The 22,069-nt window shown below is 34.5% G+C and overlaps 2 protein-coding genes across 2 annotated transcripts; both read right to left on the minus strand.

Moving 5' to 3' along the window:
* Positions 1–9,861: 9,861 nt before the first annotated feature.
* LOC110787406 (amino acid permease 8) lies at positions 9,862–15,192 on the minus strand. Its single transcript, XM_021992027.2, has 6 exons — positions 14,849–15,192; positions 13,491–13,724; positions 11,874–11,967; positions 11,541–11,758; positions 11,291–11,430; positions 9,862–10,660 (listed from the first exon to the last, which is right to left on the minus strand). Exons 1-6 carry the CDS (start codon positions 14,979–14,981, stop codon positions 10,007–10,009), a joined length of 1,473 nt encoding a protein of 490 aa, XP_021847719.1. The 5' UTR covers positions 14,982–15,192; the 3' UTR covers positions 9,862–10,006.
* Positions 15,193–15,920: 728 nt separating this feature from the next.
* Positions 15,921–19,851, minus strand: LOC110787428 (amino acid permease 6). Its single transcript, XM_021992050.2, has 7 exons — positions 19,472–19,851; positions 17,849–18,082; positions 17,666–17,759; positions 17,335–17,552; positions 17,110–17,249; positions 16,776–17,003; positions 15,921–16,473 (listed from the first exon to the last, which is right to left on the minus strand). The coding sequence occupies exons 1-7, from the start codon at positions 19,587–19,589 to the stop codon at positions 16,048–16,050; spliced, it is 1,458 nt and encodes a 485-aa protein (XP_021847742.1). The 5' UTR covers positions 19,590–19,851; the 3' UTR covers positions 15,921–16,047.
* Positions 19,852–22,069: the final 2,218 nt, after the last annotated feature.

Consider the following 22,069-nt stretch of genomic DNA (forward strand, 5'->3'; position numbering starts at 1 on the left):
CATGTGCAAATGTTGATGATCTCCTGATTTCTTGGAATGTGATCAAGCTCTCCCGGCCACAGAAGCTTATTTTAACCAATTCAATTGCCATCGCCATGATATCTCATATCCTCAATTACTTAGAAATCCCTTTAGGTATTGCAAATAAGGTAGATTCGATGATAGCTGCTTTCTTTTGGGCTAAGCAAGGAGCAAGGGGAATGCACTGTATTCGACGTGAAAGTATCCATTTACCAAAAGGGATGGGAGGGTTAGGTATTAGGAAAGTCGCTATGTTCAATTTTGCGTTGTTAATGAAACAGGCTTGGCGTCTTCATACTCATCCCCAACTTCTGCTTTTAAAAGTTTATCAAGCCAAGGGTTTCTCTTCGTTAACATGAGCTGCTCAAACTCGTATCACTGGTCGTGTTTCTTGGGGGTTTCAGGGTATAAGGAAGACATAAAACCTTTTGTTGCAAGGTTGTGCCTGAAATTTTGGCTCGGGAAATAGAGTACTAGCAAGAGGAGATAAATGGGTTGAGGGTCGTGTACCTATTTTCTCTTCCACAGTAAGCCTCAGTAATGCACGACGCTGGAAAGTTTGTGATCTTTTGCATCAAAAATCCTGTTCAATGGAATGCTGCAATGGTGAGAAAATTTTCAATGGGATGATGCAAGAGATATCTTGTCTACAGAATTGCTAGTTAATGGGAAGAAAGATGATCTTTTCTGGCAAAAATATCAGTCAGGTAGGTACAATGTGAAGTTAGGTTATGCTTTCATGTGTGATTCACGTGAACAAAATCTATCTCGGGATACCCCTCAATCCATAGTGAATTTCTTTAGAATCTTGTGGGGCTTTTAATCCCAGAAAAACGAAAACTTTTCATTTGGAAGTGTTTGTTAGGTGGACTAGCAGTTTGCACTAATCTCCGGGATCGTGGAATATGTACTGAGGTTATATGCGCACATTATAGTTTACATGAGGAAGATGTGCAACATTTGTTTTGTTTGTGTCCGCTAGCACAACAAGTTTGGATGAATGGTTATTTAAGTATTCACTCTAATTATGATGAGAATCTTTCTTTTCCGGAATGGATTCTCTATTATGTCCGGTCGTTTATCAGCTCGGATGGGAAGAATGGTCAAAGATTGTCCTACTTTATTTGCACTTTATGGGCTCTTTGGATTACATGGAATAATAGAGTGTTCCGAAATCAGATAAGAAGTATTGACATTGTGATCACCCATATTCTGGATGGTCTGCAACAGATGGGAACCCTTCTCAAATTTAAACAACGATAGGGTTTGCATTCCGGTCTTACTGAAGTAACCCCTATTCAGCCGTCGGGGTTTTGGAAGGTTGAAATAGGGAGACATACGGATGGTCATACCCCTTTTCATTTACAGGTTGAATAAAGCCAATCATCGTACTGGAACATGATGGTCACTAGTATCAGTTCCAGAGTATACATTATCACACACTGGATCTCGTGCCTGGGGCATGTCACATTCTACGGTCCAGGCTGAAGTTACATCGTGTCTAAATGGAATGCAATAGGTTATCTCTTGTTCGATTGACTCAGTCTTAATTTTAACCGACTCTTCTATTCTGGTCTCGTTTTTAGAAAAGCATCAAACACAAGATATTCATCAGCAGTGGACGATTGACATGATACGACAACTGGGTAGGTTTTTCTGCAGGTGCGTTATTTATAAGGTTAATCGAGAACAGGTGCAGGAGGCGCATGATCGTGCATGAAATGCAATTTAAGAGGGATTTTCTCGGATTACTTTTGCTAGAGAGTCTGACTAGTTTGGTTTTGGTTTTGTTTTTTGTTTTTGTTTTTTCTTTTGTAGAAAGAAAAAGACAATTAAAAAAGTGACGGAGGGTGTAAGTCATTTGTCTTATAGATGTATTGCATTGTCTAGGTCACTCCCTCATGATACATATCTTATTTGACATTAGTATAAGGTTTTAAGATGGTTTTTTTTATATTTTTTCTTTTATAATGATATGAGATAAGATTGTGAGGTTACGAATTTAAGTTTGGTTATTTGGATAGAATAAAAGATTTGGAGAATGGGATCTCTTTCAATGTACTAAGTGACACTCCAATTTTATAATAATCCTAAATAATATGTTTTTTTTCTTTTCATTTGTTTATTTAACTCTTTAAATAAAAACAAAAAATAGTCTTTGTCGGGTAAGAGCATGAATAACCATGAGGATCTACCCTCCTCTTAGCACTCTCTCTCCTCCTAAGAGGACTCTCATTGTTGTAGAAATGGAGGAGAGGAATCCTTTTTTGAAGAGGAATAGCATTCATCCTCTATTTGGAGAGGATAGTTCATGTGCTCAAGAGGAACATTTGACAAGTTAAATTTCGCCACTTGTCACATTAATAGTGGTTGTCAAATTTACCCATATTTCTAATAAAAGTTATCCTCCCAGATCCTAAGCCATGGTTAGAGGAGTTTCAGTTTCTTATTCAACATCAAAATACCAATTAAACAAAGCATTAGGTATACAAAATTATACATTTTGTTATTGCTTATGGAAGGAGAGAAATAGTAGAAGATTTAAGTCTACGAAGAGAGATACTCATAGCATTATGTCAAAAACGTTAAGAAGCTAGCAAGCTTCGTACCTCAGTTTTTTAGTTTCGTTGTTGTTTTTGTTTTTGCCTTTTCCTGTTGTTGCAAGTTGGCCGAGGTTTTGTGTTTTGTACTTATACGTGTCCACTTTGTAATAAAAATTTTATATGACCAAAATAAATATTGTTTATGATCACTTTGTACATGTATAAGGAAGTAAACTTATAAGGAAGTAAACTTATACCGATAATTAAATTGTTTATGATCACTTGGTACATGTATTCCTTAAATTTCAAAAAAGTGAACTTATACCGATAATTAAATTGTTTATGTCTATGGTGTTTACGTATAAGGAAGTAAACTTATACCGATAATTAAATTGTTTATGATCACTTGGTAGTTGGTACATGTATTCCTTAAATTCCAAAAAAGTGAATCCGTAAGTATTTACATTTACATAAATCGCAAGATTTTGAAACACAAATTAGAATCAAAATAACATTGGCACACCCCTATAGTCAAAATTTGTTGGCATTCTTGGCAAGAACCTTTTTAGTTTGTCTCTCCTCGTGCACTTGAACCTTACCTAAGCACACGTGAAGCTTACATGGTTTTAATAAATCAATCACTTGAGAGTTGAGAGTTGAGAGTTGAGAGTTGCTTCACTCAACTTTGCAACTTTGATAACACTTCATGTCCTTTGCTGAAAATATTAGCTGCATACTTCGGGTCGGGTTGAACTTTACAAACTTCATATCTGACATATTTTGGATTTAGACTTAGGTTAAATTTATCGGACGTCTACTTGATTATTTTACCTTGAATCGGATTGGATTGAGTCTGAGTCGGAGTCGGATTACTTTTGTACCTAAAATACAGGATCATATGGCATGCTTTCCCAAAATTGAGAGGAAATCAAAGAATAGAAATTTCGTCCCAACGTTTATTTTCATGCCCAAAATATAGGGAACTAGAGATTATAGATTTCTACTACCTCCGTTTCATAAAAATATTTACGGTTAATATTTGCATAAATATTAAGATAAAAGTAAAAAGTTGATTGAATATGATAAAATAGGGATAAAGTAAGAAAATTGTGTAAAAACGTGAATGTATGTAAGGAAAAAATAAAAAAAGTAAGAGAAAGTGAGTGAAAAATTATAGATATTGTTGGGTAAGAAGGATAAGGGAGTAAATTTTTATATCTAAAAATAAAATTAAAAAAGTATAAATGATATTATAAAACGGACTAATGCGAAAAATATAAAGATCATTTTAAAACGTATGTAGTAAATGGGATTATGGTAAGTGGGATTAGCCGTTTACACTTAAGTTAGTGTTTTGTGGGCCTCAACATTCTAGAAGACAAGTTAATTGATTGGTTAAAGAGCCACTATCTTTGACTTTTACCAAGCCCACAAAAACTTTGACTCTATGCCTTTCGTAACAATATTGAGGTTCATGGGTCATTGTACAAACTGCGGTGCACGTGTTTCTTTATAAAGTAGAAAACTACTTTGTTGTGAATGTTAGATTTAGTTGGTAAAGTATTAAAAATGGTATTATCAACATTTGAGATCGAATTCCGTCTATATAATTTATCGTCATAGGTTTTGAGGCTCTCTTTACGTTCAAAAAGTTAAAACTTATATTTAATTTATTGTTTGCCTTCAAAGGTAAATCCTTTACAGGAGACGCAAGAAGAATAATCCGTATTTAGATGTTCCAAGAATAATATATCGATTACCTCCTCAGTCCTTATGTTTTTAAAAGATGTCTCGTTACAAATCTTAAAAAATTTGAACATAAATTATCATTAATCTTAGAAAGAGTAATCGTCTCAATTTATATTTTTGGAATATCAACTTTTTATAATTTTTATGCAGATAGAATTGATATTTACTAAATCATGTCTTGGAGACAGTAAAAAGCCAAATGAAACAATGTTTTAGGGATGGAAGGAGTAATCAATACGGAGTAACATATACTTCCTTCGATTTTTAATACTCGTAACGTTTGTGAATTCTATACTATTCACATTTTATACTTTGACTATTGTTGATGATTTATACGTAAGTTAAAACATAGTCATGTGAGATCTTGTTAGATTCGTCTTAATATGTATTTTCAAACTTTTAACTTTTTATAATTTTTGCTTAAAGAGAATTAAAGATATTGATGATCAAAATTGTGCATTGAAATGCGTGAAAGTGACAAACGTTGCGAGTAAAAATGAACGGAGGAAGTACAAAGTACTTAATGCTTTTAAAAGATAATGCTTAAAAGATACTCCCTCCGCTGGTAAAAGATTGCCCCATTCTGATTCTTTGGGACAAACTTTAAAAACCCACCATGATTTTACATTAGCATATAAGAAAAAAAAAATATGGTCATGTAGGATTTTGTTAGATTTGTTTCAATATATATTTTTGAAATATCATTTTTTTTTATCATTTTTACGCACATAAAATTAGATATATTTACGTTTAAAGTTCTGTATTTAGAGCGAAGAAGTCAAATTGGGCATTCTACTTTAGACGGAGACGGAGGGAGTATTAATATAAATGTTTAATCCCTCAATTTCAAAAGAATCATGGACCATTATGTACCAAGTTGGAATTAAATTCATGGACATATAGAAGTGGAAAACATACGTAAAGAAAATGATTGGACACTTTTGCCGAATGAAAATAAAAAGAAAATTCACTCAAAAGTGATAAACATTTTCGAGAAAGCTTCTAAAGTGAAACAATAATGTTTGGTACAAAGTTTTCCATCAAAATAGTGGAAATGCCATTTTGCCATAACATTGACTATTTAGCTAGTGATTTAACTCTAATGCTATCTAATTATTCACTATTTAGATAGTGATTTTAGTGCAAAGCTATTTTGTTGCCCATTGTTTTCAACCAATCCGACTTTGTAGTTCATGCAAGTTTACCTAATAAGAAAGGAGAGTTAGTTCATGCACGTTTACCTAAAAAGAAAGGAGATTTGGTCTGATTTTTCCCTATTTAGTGGAGTACTCCCTCCGTCCCGGAATACTCGACCCGGTTTGACCGGCACAGAGTTTAAGGGACTTGAATTGACTTATTTAATTTAATAGGTAGTAGTTGATAGTGGGGTATTATTTTAATGTAGTTAGTGGGAGGTGTGTTAAGAGGTTGGGTTGGGGGAGAGTAGAGATTGAATTTTTAATTATTTTTTGTATGGAGTAGGGGGTAGGTGGGTTAATAGGGGTGGAGTGAGAAATAATATAATATTGTTAGAATATTTCCATTTTTAAAAACAGGTCAAGTATTAAGGGACGGCCCGATAAAGAAAACAGGTCAAGTATTCCGGGACGGAGGAAGTATTATTATTTTATTGTACGAAGTATTGTACGGAGTATATATTTGTACATTTGTACGTGGTCGTTTGTTTGAACATACTCCCTTCTTCCCGGAATACTCGATCCGGTTTGACCGGCACAGAGTTTAAGGGACTTGAATTGACTTATTTAATTTAATAGGTAGTAGTTGATAGTGGGGTATTATTTTAATGTAGTTAGTGGGAAATGTGTAAAGGGGTGAGGTTGGGGAGAGTGGGGGTTGAATTTTTAATTATTTTTTGTATGGAGTAGGGGGTAGGTGGGTTAATAGGGGTGGAGTGAGAAATAATATAATATTGTTAGAATATTTTCATTTTTAGAAACAGGTCAAGTATTAAGGGACGGCCGATAAGGAAAACAGGTCAAGTATTCCGGGACAGAGGGAGTATATGAAGTATTTGATTTCATTTTTATTAGAAATGAAAATAAACTTTTCACTAGATTTTTCACTAACCAAAAGCCTACAAAGATGTAGGTAATCAACTCCATCCCTTTAATTTGTGGAAATGTTATGTTTTAGCTGCAAAATTTTAAGGTTCCTCCCCACCCCGTCAAACCAAAATCAACAACTATAAATTACATCTATTAGGAATCTCTAACTTCCATCACTTTGTTTTGGGGGGTTTCCCTAATCCGATTTACTAGAGCTTATGCCCCGACTACAACCATATTCGGTTCCGTTTATACACTTGGCTTATAACGAGTGCGTCTTCTAAGGAAGATTTCTACATGTACATACAACTCAACCTTGATACCTTTCTTTAACAATATCGGGTAGTTTACCACTTGATCCAACCTCATGTTGGTCCATCATTTTGTTATTAATCAAAGCATGCACATGTTCTAAATTTTATAATAATTTCTTCTTTTAGTCAATTGGGATCTCAATAGTTATTAAAATATCATTTTTATGAGTTTTATGAGATTATGCCTTCTTGCAATTTAAAAAACAGTCTCACTTTTAAGAAAGAAACTAGTGTGTGGCCCGGGTGATGCCCCGATCGCTACATTAAATAGTTAAAATTTTAGATTTTTCTTGATCTCAATATTTGACGAAATGCATGTATACCTTAAAGTGAAAAACATCAATTAAGTTTGTCAACTACATAGACACAGTACGTCATTTATCATGCCAAGTAATTTTTCAATTAGGTCATCTTACAATTGTATAATTTGTTTTCTAGTGGAACTAAGTGCTTCTCATTAATAACACCAAATTAGATATAAACAGCCATGCAAGGTATTTCTATAGTTGATGCTTATGAGATTAATGACATCATGTTTCTTCATAGTTGTCCTAATTATTTATTTTTATTTTTTCAAAATATTCCATAGAAAATAAAAAATCAAATAAAAGTTGGTTTAGACTTCATGTTAACATTCACTTTTAAATTAATGTGAAGAAATAAACCACAATTGGTGGTTGGTTAAGATGGTAATGAGAATTATCATTCAAACATGAGGTCTAGAGTTCGAACCTCATTGTATTGATTTCTGGTTACCTATGACATGACATACCACTTGGTAAGTGAATGATGTGGCACAAAGGGAAGAGTACTACGTGGCACATAGACGTTTTCCAAAACGCCTTTTAATATATTTTTAGTATAGATATCTGATCTCTTAGCAATCCTTGACCAATTCATCTGTTCATGCATATACAAAGTCCAAAATTGAAAAATACTTCTGTCCTATACGTATAAATCACAGGGGCGGCGGAAGGGGGTGCGAGCGGGGCGACCGCACAGGGCCCCGCATCAAAGGGCCCCCCATAATGTAAATACTTGTATTATAACGCGAATATTTCTTTGTGGTAATTCTTGGTTCGGTGGTTAATTTCTATATGTAATACAACAAGGGTAGGAGTTCGAACCCCACCTATCCCCCCCCCCCCCTTTTTGCGTTTTTAGCTTTTAAACATTAATTGGTGGGGCCCATTACTGTAGTTTCTCTCTCTTAATTTTCTGATTTTTATCCTTCCTTTTACATTTCTACTTATGACTTACTCCCTCCTAGAGATGGCAACGGGTCCAGGACCCTACCCTAAAATTAGGGTATGGGTCTAAATTTTCTAGACCCTATAGGGTAAGGGTAGGGTATGAGTATATGATGTATCGAATAGGGTAGGGTAAGGGTCCAACTTTTTCAGACCCTTACCCTACCCAAACCCTACCCATAGACCCTTAAGATCCATACCCTACCCGGACCCTAAACTAAATCCGCTCAAATTTCATTAAAGAATTATAAAAATAACACAAAATCTTATGGCAATCCACAAAATCACATTTACTCCTCTAACAACCATCCAACACTACCACTCACTAGTCAAAAAAAACCTCTAACATTGACATTGTGTACTTGAGAACCTGAGTTTTTTTTAATTCGTGACCTTGGTACATTAAATTGTAATATGTTTAAGGAAATACAAGGATGATTTGGGGCACTAGGATTTATTTGTTTTAAAATGTCAAATTAATCGTTTGTCTTGTATTATTTTTTGTGCATTACATATGGCTGGATATAAAAAAAATTGAAAAAAGTTAAAGAAAAATTAGGCAATACGAACCCGCTCCAGACCCTAGACCCTACCCATACCCTACTGGACCCATAGGGTCCGGGTAAGGGTCTTGTAATTCTAGACCCTATAGGGTAAGGGTAGGGTATGGGTATAGGTCAAAAAATTAGGGTCCGGGTCCGGGTATTGCTAGACCCTACCCAGACCCTACCCATTGCCATTCCTACTCCCTCCGTCTCTTTTTGTTTTTTACGTATTCTATTTCGGGTGTCTCATTTTGTTCTTTACATTTCTTTTTATATTATCACATAATGCATTAATATTCTATCAGAATTTGTGCCCAAATATTATTTTAACCAATTAAATCCATTGTACATTAAATATTTCTCATTTTCCCAATGTTAGGTTTTTGATAAAAGTGAAAACATTATAAATAAACGTAACTTTTCTTGTTTAAATAAAAAAGTGGAGTAATCTCAATGCACATTAAATAGTCGTTAAATCGCGTGAATAACATCAAACGTAAAGAACAAAAAGAGACGGAGGGAATACCTTTTTAAAATTTTCAACTGTAATATTTCTAAAATTTAAGTTCTTTTATTTATTTTTTGTCTGTTTCACTTATTGTGCCACTAAAATTGATGAACTTTTTAAATACAAGTACAAAAATATGGATAATATGTCAATAGAAAAGATGGGTTTTTAAGTGATATTAATGTACACCGTAAAATTAAGAAATACAGAGTAGTAAACGAAAACGAAATTGATCATTTATTAGTTTGAGTTAAATAATTTCAATGTAATGTTTGAATTGCGAAAAAGACCCCATTTTATGATATTGCACAGGACCCCCGATATCTTTGGCACTCCCCTGATAAATCATATCACTAAAAGGACGTTTTGTTCACCAACGTTTGAAATCGGGTTTGAGTTTGGAATCAGCCAAACCCATACACGATGTACGCAATTTTGACATCACATTCCGGCCAATTTGTCCGAAGTTTTGACTTGGGTAGTAATAATAGTAATCATAAGAAGGTTTTCTATGTAATCACTACTGCCTTCGTTTCATAAAAATCTTTAAGCTTTTTGTTTTATTTTGTTTCATAATGTTCTTTACAATTTGCTTTATTCTATTTTTGGACATGAAAATTCACTACCTAACCCTTTTAACCCCACAATATTCACCATTTTCTACTCACTTTCTCTTACTTTATTCATTTTGTTCTTACACCTACCCACATTTTTACACATTTCTCTTACTTTATCCATATTGTATTATATTCAACCAACTTTCCTACTTTTATCTTAATATTTGTGCAAATAGTAATTGTAAAGATCTTTCTGAAACGGAGGTAGTACGTAATGGTAATAGTAATCGGGTACACTAATCAAACACTAGGGGAAAAACACTTACTTTTCTTAATAAAATTGTTTCTAAGCATCCTGCACACAAGACTTAACTACAAACTAGTAGATAAACTATACATACAAAACGTACATTGCACTGCCTAAACCTGAAATAAGATGATCAAACAATTTCGTTATACTTTGAATTGGAAGGGCTTTGATGTATGAAGACCATGACTAATACCTTGTATAGAAGCAGCACCAGCAGCTATCGAAACAAGCAAAAACAACAAGTTAAAAAGTTGGAGCATTAACCACTTGAATGACCATCGTTTGATCCTGTTTTGAGCAATATACATCTGGATTGGGAAATATATGGATAATGGCCAAAACCCGACTGCTCCTAACAAGGCAATAACGTCGTTGAAGAAGGGCATTGCCATTGCCAATACGGTTACCAGAATCACAAATGTGGTTCTTCCAGTTAGTCTTAGAGGATTTAGGCTTATCAAAGTTTTGCTGCCTATTTTAATGGGATACTCTGCTTTTACGAACGCTGAGTTCGGCCATTTCGAGATGGATAATGATTCGATCTTCTTATAGACAGGTTGAGCAAGTATCTGGAATGCTCCTACTAAATGAATGACGATGAAGATGTTGGCTAAGTCTACTAACCAGAAGGGTTCGTAAAAGCCGAACCCGGTTAACATGTTGCCTGGTGCATCATTCCCAAATGCAGCATAGCCAAAGCAGCCGCACATTAAGTAGAAAATTGTGGTTGTTAACATTGATATTGCGTTCGCCTTCTTCATTACCTTATTTTCTGGTGGACTTGACTTTAAAGTATCCTGTAGTCATCAATGTAACCAACACTGTGAATTGTGATCGATTGATCAGACAAATATCCATCTAAAAAGGTGATTATCATACACTTAAAACCTAGGTTGCACAGATACGGGAAACGGATACGAATATAAGGATACGGTGAAAGAGTAATCAAAGGTTGGTATCATAGGTTGATAAGCCCATTTCCGAGTTTTGGCGTATCCGGCACGTTTTGGAAACAGTTAGTGTCATCTTTTTACCATGTCCGTGCATCATAGCCTTAAACTTTCACATTATTTGTCAAGGCTAGCTAATTTCATTTTTGGAAGCAAAAACTACTTTATACGTCATACTAATTCAAAATAATCTTTACACTTTCTATTTTAGTCTATTCTATAATGTTATTTACAATGTGTTTTATACTATTTACAACTTTCCACTCAATTTCTCTTAGATTATTCATTATTTTCTTGCACCTACCCACCATTTTACCCATTTTTCTTACTTTATCCATATTGTATTATATTCAACCACCTTAGTTTTTACACACTCTTCATTTTCTGTCTTGATATTTATGCAAATAGTAAATATAAAGATCATTTTGAAACGAATGCAGTATGATCTAATTAACATAGTACTCCGTACAAAGTTACCTGTATATCGATGAGGACTTGAGAAATGAGATAAGCAAATGCAATATCTCCAAGTGCTGTCAACACCTTCCATGTTTTATCAGCCGCGGTAAAACCTACGCCTATCTCTACTCCTGTTAGAGTTGTCTTCCCTCCTTTCCCTACATAGAATTAATGATGTTATGTTTTCTCGATCTTTATTATTACACATCCCTTATACAACACAAAAGGGAGGAAATAATGGAGGAGAAGATCGAAGCAATATAATTACCTGCAATAATCCTAGCAATTGAAAGTGCAATACCAATTGATGAATAAGCGAAAGACATAATTGCAGCAATAGTTGATGACCATGTTAGCTCATGCAAACTGGGTATTTGAGACAAAATGATTTCGCAGATTCCGAAACCAATCATGTAAGGGTTATTGCTGAACTTGCAAGATGCATCATGTCCTTTTTTGTGGAAGCAGTTGGATTTTTGGAACGCTCTGAAATATTAATTTCCATTTTCCAACCAAAAAAACTCAAGTTAGCTAATTACTTGCACTTCATTTGTTAATTAAGTGTAGAAATGGAAGCTCCATTCGTCATAGAAGGTCTTACATCATGCTAATTGGTGCAGTTATTGTGTAACCAACTGCAAAACCACCAAGATTGGTGTACTGTAATATCCCACAAGTAATGCAACTCACCCTACCTGTATCATTAAAACATGCATTTTTGGTCAGTCAGGAATTCAAACAGCGAAATTTATTACTCCCTCCGTTCTTTTGTTGTTCTTAAACGCTTTTGTGAAGGTTTAACTAAAAATACACTACGAAAATTTTCAACTGGGGCTGGCCCATTGAAGCCATAGAACATCAACCACCGGTGAAGGTTGACGTATAAGATAATACAATATAGCAAACTACGTTATAATAATTTTTATTTTTTAAAGGTAAGATGAAGTGTCTTGTCGGTCAAAATCCTGCATGGGTCAACCTGTCCAGATTAACATGTTAGACACTTTGAGAATTGTGAGAATGGTAAGGGGAACCCTTCCCTCAAAGTATCCCTAGATAAATTGAAACCTCGACATTTTGGTTGGAAGGTGGAATCATTTCCAGTAGGCTAAGTCATTGCTTGGCTACGAAGCACGGGTACCGCATTTTGTTGAGGTATCCGTACCGGGTACCTCTCGGGTACGGGTACTTCAAGGGTACGTACCGGATTCGTATCCTTAAAATGGGTACGGTCAACGTTAACGGGTACGGTCAACAAGTTTCATGGGTACGTATCGGGTACCTTTGGGCCTAAAATAAAGGCACCCATACTAAAATGGGGCAAAATATTAGGTTCAAGCACTGATATTCTCTCGACCACCTACACTGACGCAAAACCAGGGAGCACCAGCCACCACTGCACCAGCAATCAGACTCTGCTTAGCCTGCTCCACCGGTGGCTCTACTCCGGCAGGTCGACTTGATCTCCGGGAAGCAATTCTTTCATCTTTCTACTCCTTTTCTCCCCTATATCCTTTTATCCATCTTTTCGATCCTCCTCTTCTCCATTATTTTTTGAGATTTCAGTTAATTTCGATTAATTGAGAATGAGTTATGGTTGTTAACTTGTTACTCCGACGATTGATTTCAGTTAATTTTATTTTTTGACAATGAGTTATGGTTGTTGGTTTAATTGGCGATTGATTTCAATTGGAATATGGTCTGTTCTGTTTAATTTCTTTTAGGGATTAACTGATTTTAGAATGAGTTATGGCGAAGTGAACCCAAGAGCATACTTGTATTCAATAATATTTGCATTTCTTTGACTATTCAGTAATTAATAAAAAGTCGATGTGGAATGATAATGTAGGTGCTCAGTTATGTGCCATGGCTGTTGGTTTAATTGATTTTGATTTAGTCCTAGCAATTTATATCATATGATGTACTTCGTAGTAAACAACAATCAACCAAACAATCTCCTAGTTAAGTAAATTAGTATTTATGCCAATGGTTTGTAACACTCTTTAAGGATTTATGCATTGGCTAAAAGTTTTAAAAAAAAATCAGATGTTTTTGCTGTATCCTTGCCGTATCCGTTTCTTGAAAATTTAATTTTGCCGTTTTCCGTCCCCGTCGCGGTTTTTGTCCCCGTACCCGTTTCCATGCTACATAGTTGCTTGGTAACTACTACGTACGTTATAACATACAATTAAGTATAACATGGTATGTAAGTTTGTACCTAAATTGGCTTGGACCGCCTCCATGTAGGTGTAGTTTCTCTTTCCGGTGACCGGATGAGGGGAGCGGTAACAATCTGCAAGGAGGTTTGAAGTAAAAAGCATGGTGCTGGAAAATATTAGAATTGTCGCGATTGCTCCCAACCATCCAAGCTGCGCCGTGGCCCAAGCTAGTGAAAGAACTCCTGAACCTATGATTGTTGTAATAATATGTGCACTTGCTGTCCATGCCGTCCCTGTGTACGGTTCAAAAAAGTGTGTACACCAACAAATTAAATTAAGGAAACAAATTGACAATTAATTATGTACTCTAGCAGAAAAGTAGCTTATGATCGAAACTAGACGATAATCAAATTATAATCAAACTAAGATATGATATAGATGAGGTATTGGCTTAGTGTTCAAGATTGAAAGTCACATACGCATTTCAATCCTACCAAATAAAGATAGAAGTTTTCCATAAAATAAATAAATAAATTACCGTAAACAAGATGAATTTGTACATAACTTTTTTAGTAAAGGTTTAATTAAAACATTGATTTTTGTTCATTTTAGACAAACAAAGCAAAACATTTCATGAAGGCATACATGCATTGCAACAAAATTAATTGACAAAACATAGGCAACATGCACGAGAGATATAGACTCTAGCTACAATTAGTCGAGTAAATTGGGGCTAGTAGACAAACTAATTTTTACTTATTTTACGAGTTATAATAACAATAACATGGGTGTTGGTTGTCAGTTGGTCTTTGAGATTAACTAAAGAATTCTCATTTTAGGTTAGCGACAATTTTGTTTGTCACTTTCAAAACCTTTTATTTGAACGCTGCTCCCCATTTTGTGGGGGTTCATAGCATGCTTTTCGAGTCACTTTTAGTGACTCTGGTTGCTTGTGACCATTTCACAAGCCTTTCGCAACCAGCTTGTGTCGTTACCACTCTTCCGCTTCTTTCCTTGGTTTTAAAGTGTCACAGGTTTATAAGGGAGCCTTCAATTGCTTACTTCCCCAACAACTCAATCTTCTCAAAGGAACCCACTAAAGATGGCTTTGGCACGCTATTGGAAAATTGGCGGTGTAAACAAAGTCATATCAACAACCGAGGATCCAACAACGAAGGGATTGCTGCCTTTTCAGTTTATTGTAGTTTTTTCATAGTTTGTTTTGTAATCTTGTTTTTGTAGTTGTAAACGTTTATTATGCAATATTAAGCCTATGTCAAAAAAAAAAATATAATAACAATATATAATAATTTGATTGATGATCGTGTTTTCAATCAAGTCGGGTAAATTTTAACAGGTCTTGAAAGCTGAGAAAGGGAGAGGGAGAGGGAGAGGTCAAGAATGAAGATAGTAGTACCCGTTCTTCTATGCTTGCCATCATCGTCGACATCTAACTTCTCGGCATTTGGAAATTGGAAAATAGCAGGCGAAGCCGATACATCAACCCCATTATCTTCTTGCTGGGATTCTTCATCTTTTCTGCCCGCCATTTTCAATTAATCCAATTCTTCTTTGATAAAATTAATTTGCAATCCCAATTTAGTAATTAATTGTAGGAGTAGATTGTTTTTCACGGGATAGTAGGAATTGTTGTTAGTGAGAAACTAAACAAATCACTAACACTATTTATAATCCGTCAACATTTATGAATACTGAACGAGTGAAGGAGTGAATGGTGTTTTCTTTTTGGGGGTTGCGATATTTGCCTAAAATTTCTCTAATTACTTTAATACATACTTTGGACTTTTTCAAACAACATTAATTATACAAATTGACCTTATTTTTATAGTTAATTAGAATGTACTCGTGGTAATGAACAAGATACATCAAACCAATTATGTACATAATGTTGGAAGTGAAAACATGAGGTAATTAATTCCATCCCAGAGAACTGATTATAGACTAGATTCATTTGGTAGTTGTTTTTATTTTTTTTATTTTATAAAATGTCTTCTCTATTAAATAAAAGAATATAAGGATTAAGGACTAATAAGTTTGTGCAAATGAGATTTAGTCAAATGAGACAAGAAATGAATGTTGGAACACTGGTTGAAGCGGTTAAACCACAGGGGCATGAATTCTTAAACATTTGATTTATTTTTCTTTCTTTCTTGTTTTGGTGGAGTAATATTTTGTTTCTCGCACCTTTAGCAATAGTTTAAAACTTTTAATAAATACATATTTTTATACATTTCTATTACTAAACTTCTTTCAAAATTTGAAAATTATCTAATGCTCAAGTAAAAATGGATTTTGTTTTATTCATTTTCTTTGAAACTTTTTATTTTAATTATTTATCTTATATAGTGCGTATAAACCCTGTTATTTGCACACACAAATCAGTTAAATATGCTAATGTACGTTTTCTAAAAATACGACTTATGTTTTAATTTTTCGAACCCTTAACACTGATTTGCTGGCACCGCCACTGGGTATAACTCATTTCTTTATCTCATATACTTGGGTTGGTTCTAAGCATACAACATAATGACCTCAAATACAAATTATACTAAAAGTATTGCGCAATTGCCTTACTTTTGTCATACAAAAATGTGACTATTCTTTGAACTGAAAGGGCTTGGAAGTACGAAGAGCTTCACCAATGCCTTGGATAGAAGCAGCTGCTGCCGCCAACGAAACCAGAAAACAAAGGACGTTGAGAAGTTGCAGCAAGAACCACTTGAATGATCGTGGTTTGATCTTGTTTTGAGCAATATGCATTTGGATTGGGAAATACACGGCTAACGGCCAAAACCCGAGCGCTCCTAGAAGTGCAATTACGTCGTTGAAGAAGGGCAATGCCATTGACAATATGGTTACTAATACCACATAGATAGTTCTTCCAGTTAGCCTCAGTGGATTTAAGCTAAACACTAATTTACTGCCTAATCTTATGGGGTACTCTGCCTTGACAAAAAATGAGTTGGGCCATTTTCCGGTGGCTAATGATTCGATCTTTTTGTAGACGGGTTGAGCAAGTACCTGGCCCAACATAACAACAACCATTAGGGTCCAATAATAACACATTCTGTATCCTTTTAGCAGTCCACAAAATTATACACATGGCCTAAAAGATAGGCCATTTTATGGCCGTCCTAAAAATTAGGACTGTCAAAACTGACCCGATCCAATATGGCATAAGCACAATAACCTCGCACGACTAAATTATCCGATTATACCCGACTGTTGACCCGATTTGACAGCCCTAAAATAATGTCACACTAGAAGTCTAGAATATATAATACTATGAAGTTTATAGTCGAGGGGATGTTTTTATACAGTACCTGATATGCTCCGACAATGTGAATGACAATGAAGATGTTGGCCAAGTCTATCAACCAGAAAGGCTCATAAAATCCAAAGCCAGTCAACATGTTGCCAGGTGCATCATTCCCAAATGCAGCATAGCCTAAGCAACCACACATCATGTAGAATACTGTGGTTGTTAACATTGATATTGCGTTTGCCTTCTTCATCACCTTATTCTCTGCTGGATGCGACTTCAACGTATCCTGAGTCCATCCGTTAACCAATTCTATCCATGATCAGACAGTAATACGTAGTATGTTTTCCATTTGAAATGTAAATAAATTGAAGTTCATATCAAGGAAATTGCACCTGTATGTCAACTAGGATTTGAGAAAAACCATAAGCAAATGCAATGTCTCCAATTGCTCTTAACATCCTCCATGTTTTCTCAGCAGCAGATATACCCATTCCTATCTCTACTCCTGTTAATGTTGTCCTCCCTCCATTCCCTACACAATTCACTCAATTCTCCATAAAAAAAAAGAGGGAAATTAATCATAGTTAGTTAGTTATAAACAGGGGCAGAGCAATTACCAGAGAGAATCCTATAGAGTGCAAGTCCTATACCGATTGTAGAATACGCGAAAGACATGATTGCAGCAATAGTTGACAGCCATGTTAGCTCATGGAAGTTTGGTATTTGAGACAGAAATATCTCACAGACACCAAAACCTATCATGTAAGGGTTATTGCTAAACATGCAAGATGCCATATGTCCTTTTTTATGGAAGCAATTCGATTTTTGGACCGCCCTGAAATTAAATATCCAATCATAAACTTAATTTTGTTAGTTTCACTTAATTAATTTCATTAACCTTACTGTTAATGTACAAGATTGATCGGTTCATTATACAGAAGGTCTTACACCATGCTCTTTGGTGCAGTGATTGTGTAACCAACTACAAAACCAGTTAGATTGGCGTATTGTAGTATCCCACAAGCAATGCAACTGAACCTACCTGTAAATATAATCAATCCAAATATTTCATTATACGGAGTAAGTATGTGTCTTTGTGTCAGACTTGGTTGTTTAATAGCAAGTATGTACCTAGATTGGCTTGGACCTCATCCATGTATGTGTAATTTCTCTTCCCGGTGACCGGATCAGGAGTCCGGTAACAATCTGCAAGGAGGTTGGAAGTGTAAAGCATGATGCCGGAAAATATTAAAAGAGTTGATATTCCTCCTAGCCATCCCAGCTGCGCCGTGGCCCATGCTAAGGAAAGAACTCCAGAACCTATAATTGCTGTTATTATATGTGCACTTGCTGTCCATACAGTCCCTGCAAAAATACGCCATTTTTTCATAAAAATCTTTACGGTTACTATTTGCATAAATAGTAAGACAAATGTAGAAAAATTGGTTGAATATAATAAAATATGGATAAAATAAGAGAAATGTGTAAAAAAGTAGGTATGGGTAAAGATGGTTGTGGGCCGGGCCGACACGGAAAAAGCCCGTCCGGGCCCGAGCACGGAAAAAACCCGGCTCGGCACGGGAATGAAGACGTGGGATGTGGGCCTTAATATTTTGGAAAAAGCACGATAAGGCACGGCACGACTCAACCCGGCACGACAAAACACGCTAAATTTAGTAAAATTAGCCTTAGGCACGACGGCCCGGCCAGGCCCGAAAGCCCGTGGACTCGGTCCGGGCCTGGGACTTGTTTTGAATTTTTCGGTCCACCCAATACAATACAACATGGGCATGTCGTGGGCCCGGTCAGGCCACAACCCGTGGGCTCGGCTCGACCCGGCCCGACCAACGGCCATCTTTATGTAGGTGTAAGTGAAAACTGAATAAAATAAGATAAAGTGGGTGGAAAATTGTAAATATTGTAGGGCAAGAAGAGTAAGGTAGTAAATTTCATGTCCAATAAATAGAGTGTAAAAAACATTATTAAACAAACTAAAACGGAAAGTGTAAATATTATTTTGAAACGGAAGTAGAATGAGAATTTGACAATTGTGTGCTCTGCCTCTAGCTAGGAGTTAGACTAAAATCATACACGATTATAAACCATCCGTTTCACTAAACTAGCCACTAAACTAGCTATACTTTATTTTTCACCACCTCTAAATCTCTAATGAGCACCCAAGATTGAGCATAATAATTTAACTACATACATAGTACGAAAGAAGTATTAACTAAAAGATTGATATTATTAAAATATTTTATGGAGAAGAATCAAATAAACCCCACATGTTGGAGAATCGAACTTATTTTGATTCAATTAGGAATGTAGGACATGTGTGATGTGTGAATCGTACAATTTCAAGATCTGATAATAATTTCAGGAGAAAAGAAAGGTATTATAGTTACATACCTGACTGTCCCTAAATTGTTGTCACATGAATATATGCATCAAACATAAATAAATAATTGCATTTAACAATTAGCTGAAATGAATAAAAATTGAAATGTAAATTCTGGATTGAAAGTTTAAAACCCTTTAAAAGATTAAGTTTGTTATGCCCAATAATTAATAATTGGGCAGTGTCTCAATTCTGAACAATGAAACGACGAAGATGAAATTGGGGCCATGATCGAGTAAGCTAGGGTTTGGTATAGTTCGGTTGTCGTCCCAATGTCATCTTCGTCACTACGAATTATCACTTAAATTTTGCGAAATTGAGGAAGCTAGATTGATAGGGGGAGAGAGAGAAAGTACCTGTTCGTCGAGGCTTGCCATCATCGTCAAACTCTTCACTATCGTATGGAAATTGGTAACTAACAGGCGATAAAACACCATGTCTTTTCTGGGATTCTTCATCTCTTTTGCTAACCATTTTTTAATTTCTGGGGAATTGAAGGTAGCTCCAAATTACTAGTTGTGGACTTGTTACTTGGTTAAAAAACGAACAACAACGAGAACTCAATTGCACAACCTCGAAAGAAATGGAGTGTTTTTCGTCAACTATCCTATTGCTAAAAAAATATGCTATTTATAAGCTCACAACAATTACTTTTTTTTGGTGCAACACAACAATTACTATTAGTAAACAAATTCATATTTAACCTTTGACTTTTAAATTACTATAATCCCAAACACTAATTGAATGTCTAAACTTCTGTTAAGGAATTTTGTTATATATTTTTAAATTATGTAGGTCTCTTGTGAGATCAACATACCATAAAATCGTAATCAGCCCCGACATTGAGGGTAGGCGGGGAGTGTAGTTACCTAAGGCCCAAGACAAAAAGGGGCTCAAAATAGAAATATGTATAGTATATTAGTACAATAATAAATAAACGCGTTAATAAACAACAAAAATAAACGATTATGTTTGTGGTTGAGGAACGCAAGTTCGATTCCTCTTAACCGCATTGATTCATTTTATTTTGCTCTAACATTCCATCTTCTGCTTTGCTCATTTTATTTTAGCTTTTTTTCCTTTTTAATTCATTGTATCACTTTTATTTTTGAGAAATTGATTTTCTCATTCATATATTTTGTGTATGTTAATTTTTATTTATATATGTATTGCTTGACACCCAGTTTAGCTTTTAATACTCAATTGTAATTCATGTAATATTTGTGGGCGGATTTACCTGTATGATGGACTATGAAAAATCAAATTTCAAACTTCAATGAAACTAAGAGTAAATAACTACTAATATAAAGATAATGATACTAAAATAAATCTTATTTTTTTAGATAAATAATAAACCTATTTCTTCATATTGACTACCTAATACCTTAATTAAATGATTATCCATTTTACTGATAATTTGCAAGTGCTTAGAGCAGGCCGGTGAAATTTTAGGAGGGGATAAAATATTATTTTATTGATTTGAATTTGAATATGAATATGTAGCTGATTTGACGAAAATTTTGATGCGTCTTTTTCTAAAAGGGGCCTTAATCCCTTATTTTACCTAGGCCCCCCAAAAAGTTAGGAACGGACATGACCGTAAGTATTAAAATTGTATACACCTTTATTCTACTAGTACAAGTAATAACCACTAATATTTTTACTTTCTGTTTAAGGGTGTTCTGTTTTTATTTGTCTAATTTCATTTATTGTAAAGAAAAAAATAATGGGATAAAATCAAACCTCCTTCATTTTACTAATTTGTTCTCTAATATGTTCCCTTGTTTAAATTATTTCCTTCCTTTCTAGGATCGAAAGGAAAGAAATGAAAATATTAAAAAAAAAAAAAAAAAAGTAACATATTAGGGAACCAATCAATAATAATAAGAAGGGTTGATTTTAGGGAGAATCTATCCTTAATTAATTATGGATAGAACATATAACTGCAGGTTAAACTACTTAAATAACATCCCTGTTTGGTTAGGAGTTGTTAGTTGTTAGCTGATTTGACTAGTTGTTAGCTGTTTGCTTTAGCTGATTGGACTAGCTGGTTGCATTATTTGTTTGTATAAAAGTACGTGTTTGGTAAATTAGCTGATAGGTGTTAACTGTTTAATATGTAAAATGACTATTAAGGACATGACGTACTTTGTTTCTTATTAATATTAGACAATTAGTTTATTGTGTTAATTTTTTTTCTCTTTATATTTTTCTAATAAACATTGACTAGATAAAATAAATTTATTTATTTAAAAAAAAGATATTCTTAATTTAATTTTTTTAATAATATTTATTTTTCAATAGAGAAATATTACTAATGATATTTTAAGCATGATTGCAATATATACTTCAATTGTTTCAAAGTACTAATATAAATTTTTTTTTTTTTGGCAAATAAGAACTAATATAAAATTTATTACAACAAAAAACGAATCTAGTAAATATGAAAAAGAAAGTGTGAGTAATGTTTTAAGGAGAAAAATATGTAGGGTAACAAGGTTGATAGTTGTTGTAATAATAGGCAATAGTAGGACAAAATAGTCATTTTCATCCACTTTCACAAACCTCTAATTGCAAAAAGCTCCTATATTGAGCGTTTTCAAAATTAGCTTTTACACCCAAAACTCTTTTCCAATCCTCTCCTAACCAAACAACTCCAAATTAGCTTTTCTAAAGGTCAAACCTCTAATTCACCCCAAAAGCTATTTTTCCCTCAAACCTCTCCTAATCAAACACCCCCAATGATTTCTTAACCAATTGTGTTCTCTTTCCTACCCAAATACAGAGTAGTAAAAAATGGACCTATTTTTCACTAACTTTCTGATTTCCTTTGTTTGTGTTAGCGACATTAGAGTGATTTTAATTTAATAACGATGATGATACTTTTAAATATATACTTCCTTCGCCCTTATTTACATGACATAATTGGGTCTTGGACACTATTCACACCAACT

Source organism: Spinacia oleracea, chromosome 1 (genome assembly GCF_020520425.1).
Source record: "Spinacia oleracea cultivar Varoflay chromosome 1, BTI_SOV_V1, whole genome shotgun sequence".
NCBI lineage: Eukaryota > Viridiplantae > Streptophyta > Magnoliopsida > Caryophyllales > Amaranthaceae > Spinacia > Spinacia oleracea.

Bases quoted from the DNA above. Each gene is read 5' to 3' on its own strand.
- LOC110787406 (XM_021992027.2), bottom strand. From the start codon at position 14,981: ATGGCGGGCAGAAAAGATGAAGAATCCCAGCAAGAAGATAATGGGGTT. The intron at 11,431-11,540 runs GTAATTATATTG...AATTCTATGTAG, and splicing joins AATTGCTAGGATTATTGCAG to GGAAAGGAGGGAAGACAACT. The intron at 10,661-11,290 runs GTAACTTTGTAC...TGATGACTACAG, and splicing joins AAGTCCTCATCGATATACAG to GATACTTTAAAGTCAAGTCC.
- LOC110787428 (XM_021992050.2), bottom strand. From the start codon at position 19,589: ATGGTTAGCAAAAGAGATGAAGAATCCCAGAAAAGACATGGTGTTTTA. The intron at 18,083-19,471 runs GTACTTTCTCTC...GTATTTTTGCAG, and splicing joins TGGCAAGCCTCGACGAACAG to GGACTGTATGGACAGCAAGT. The intron at 17,553-17,665 runs GTAAGACCTTCT...ATTTAATTTCAG, and splicing joins ACTGCACCAAAGAGCATGGT to GGCGGTCCAAAAATCGAATT.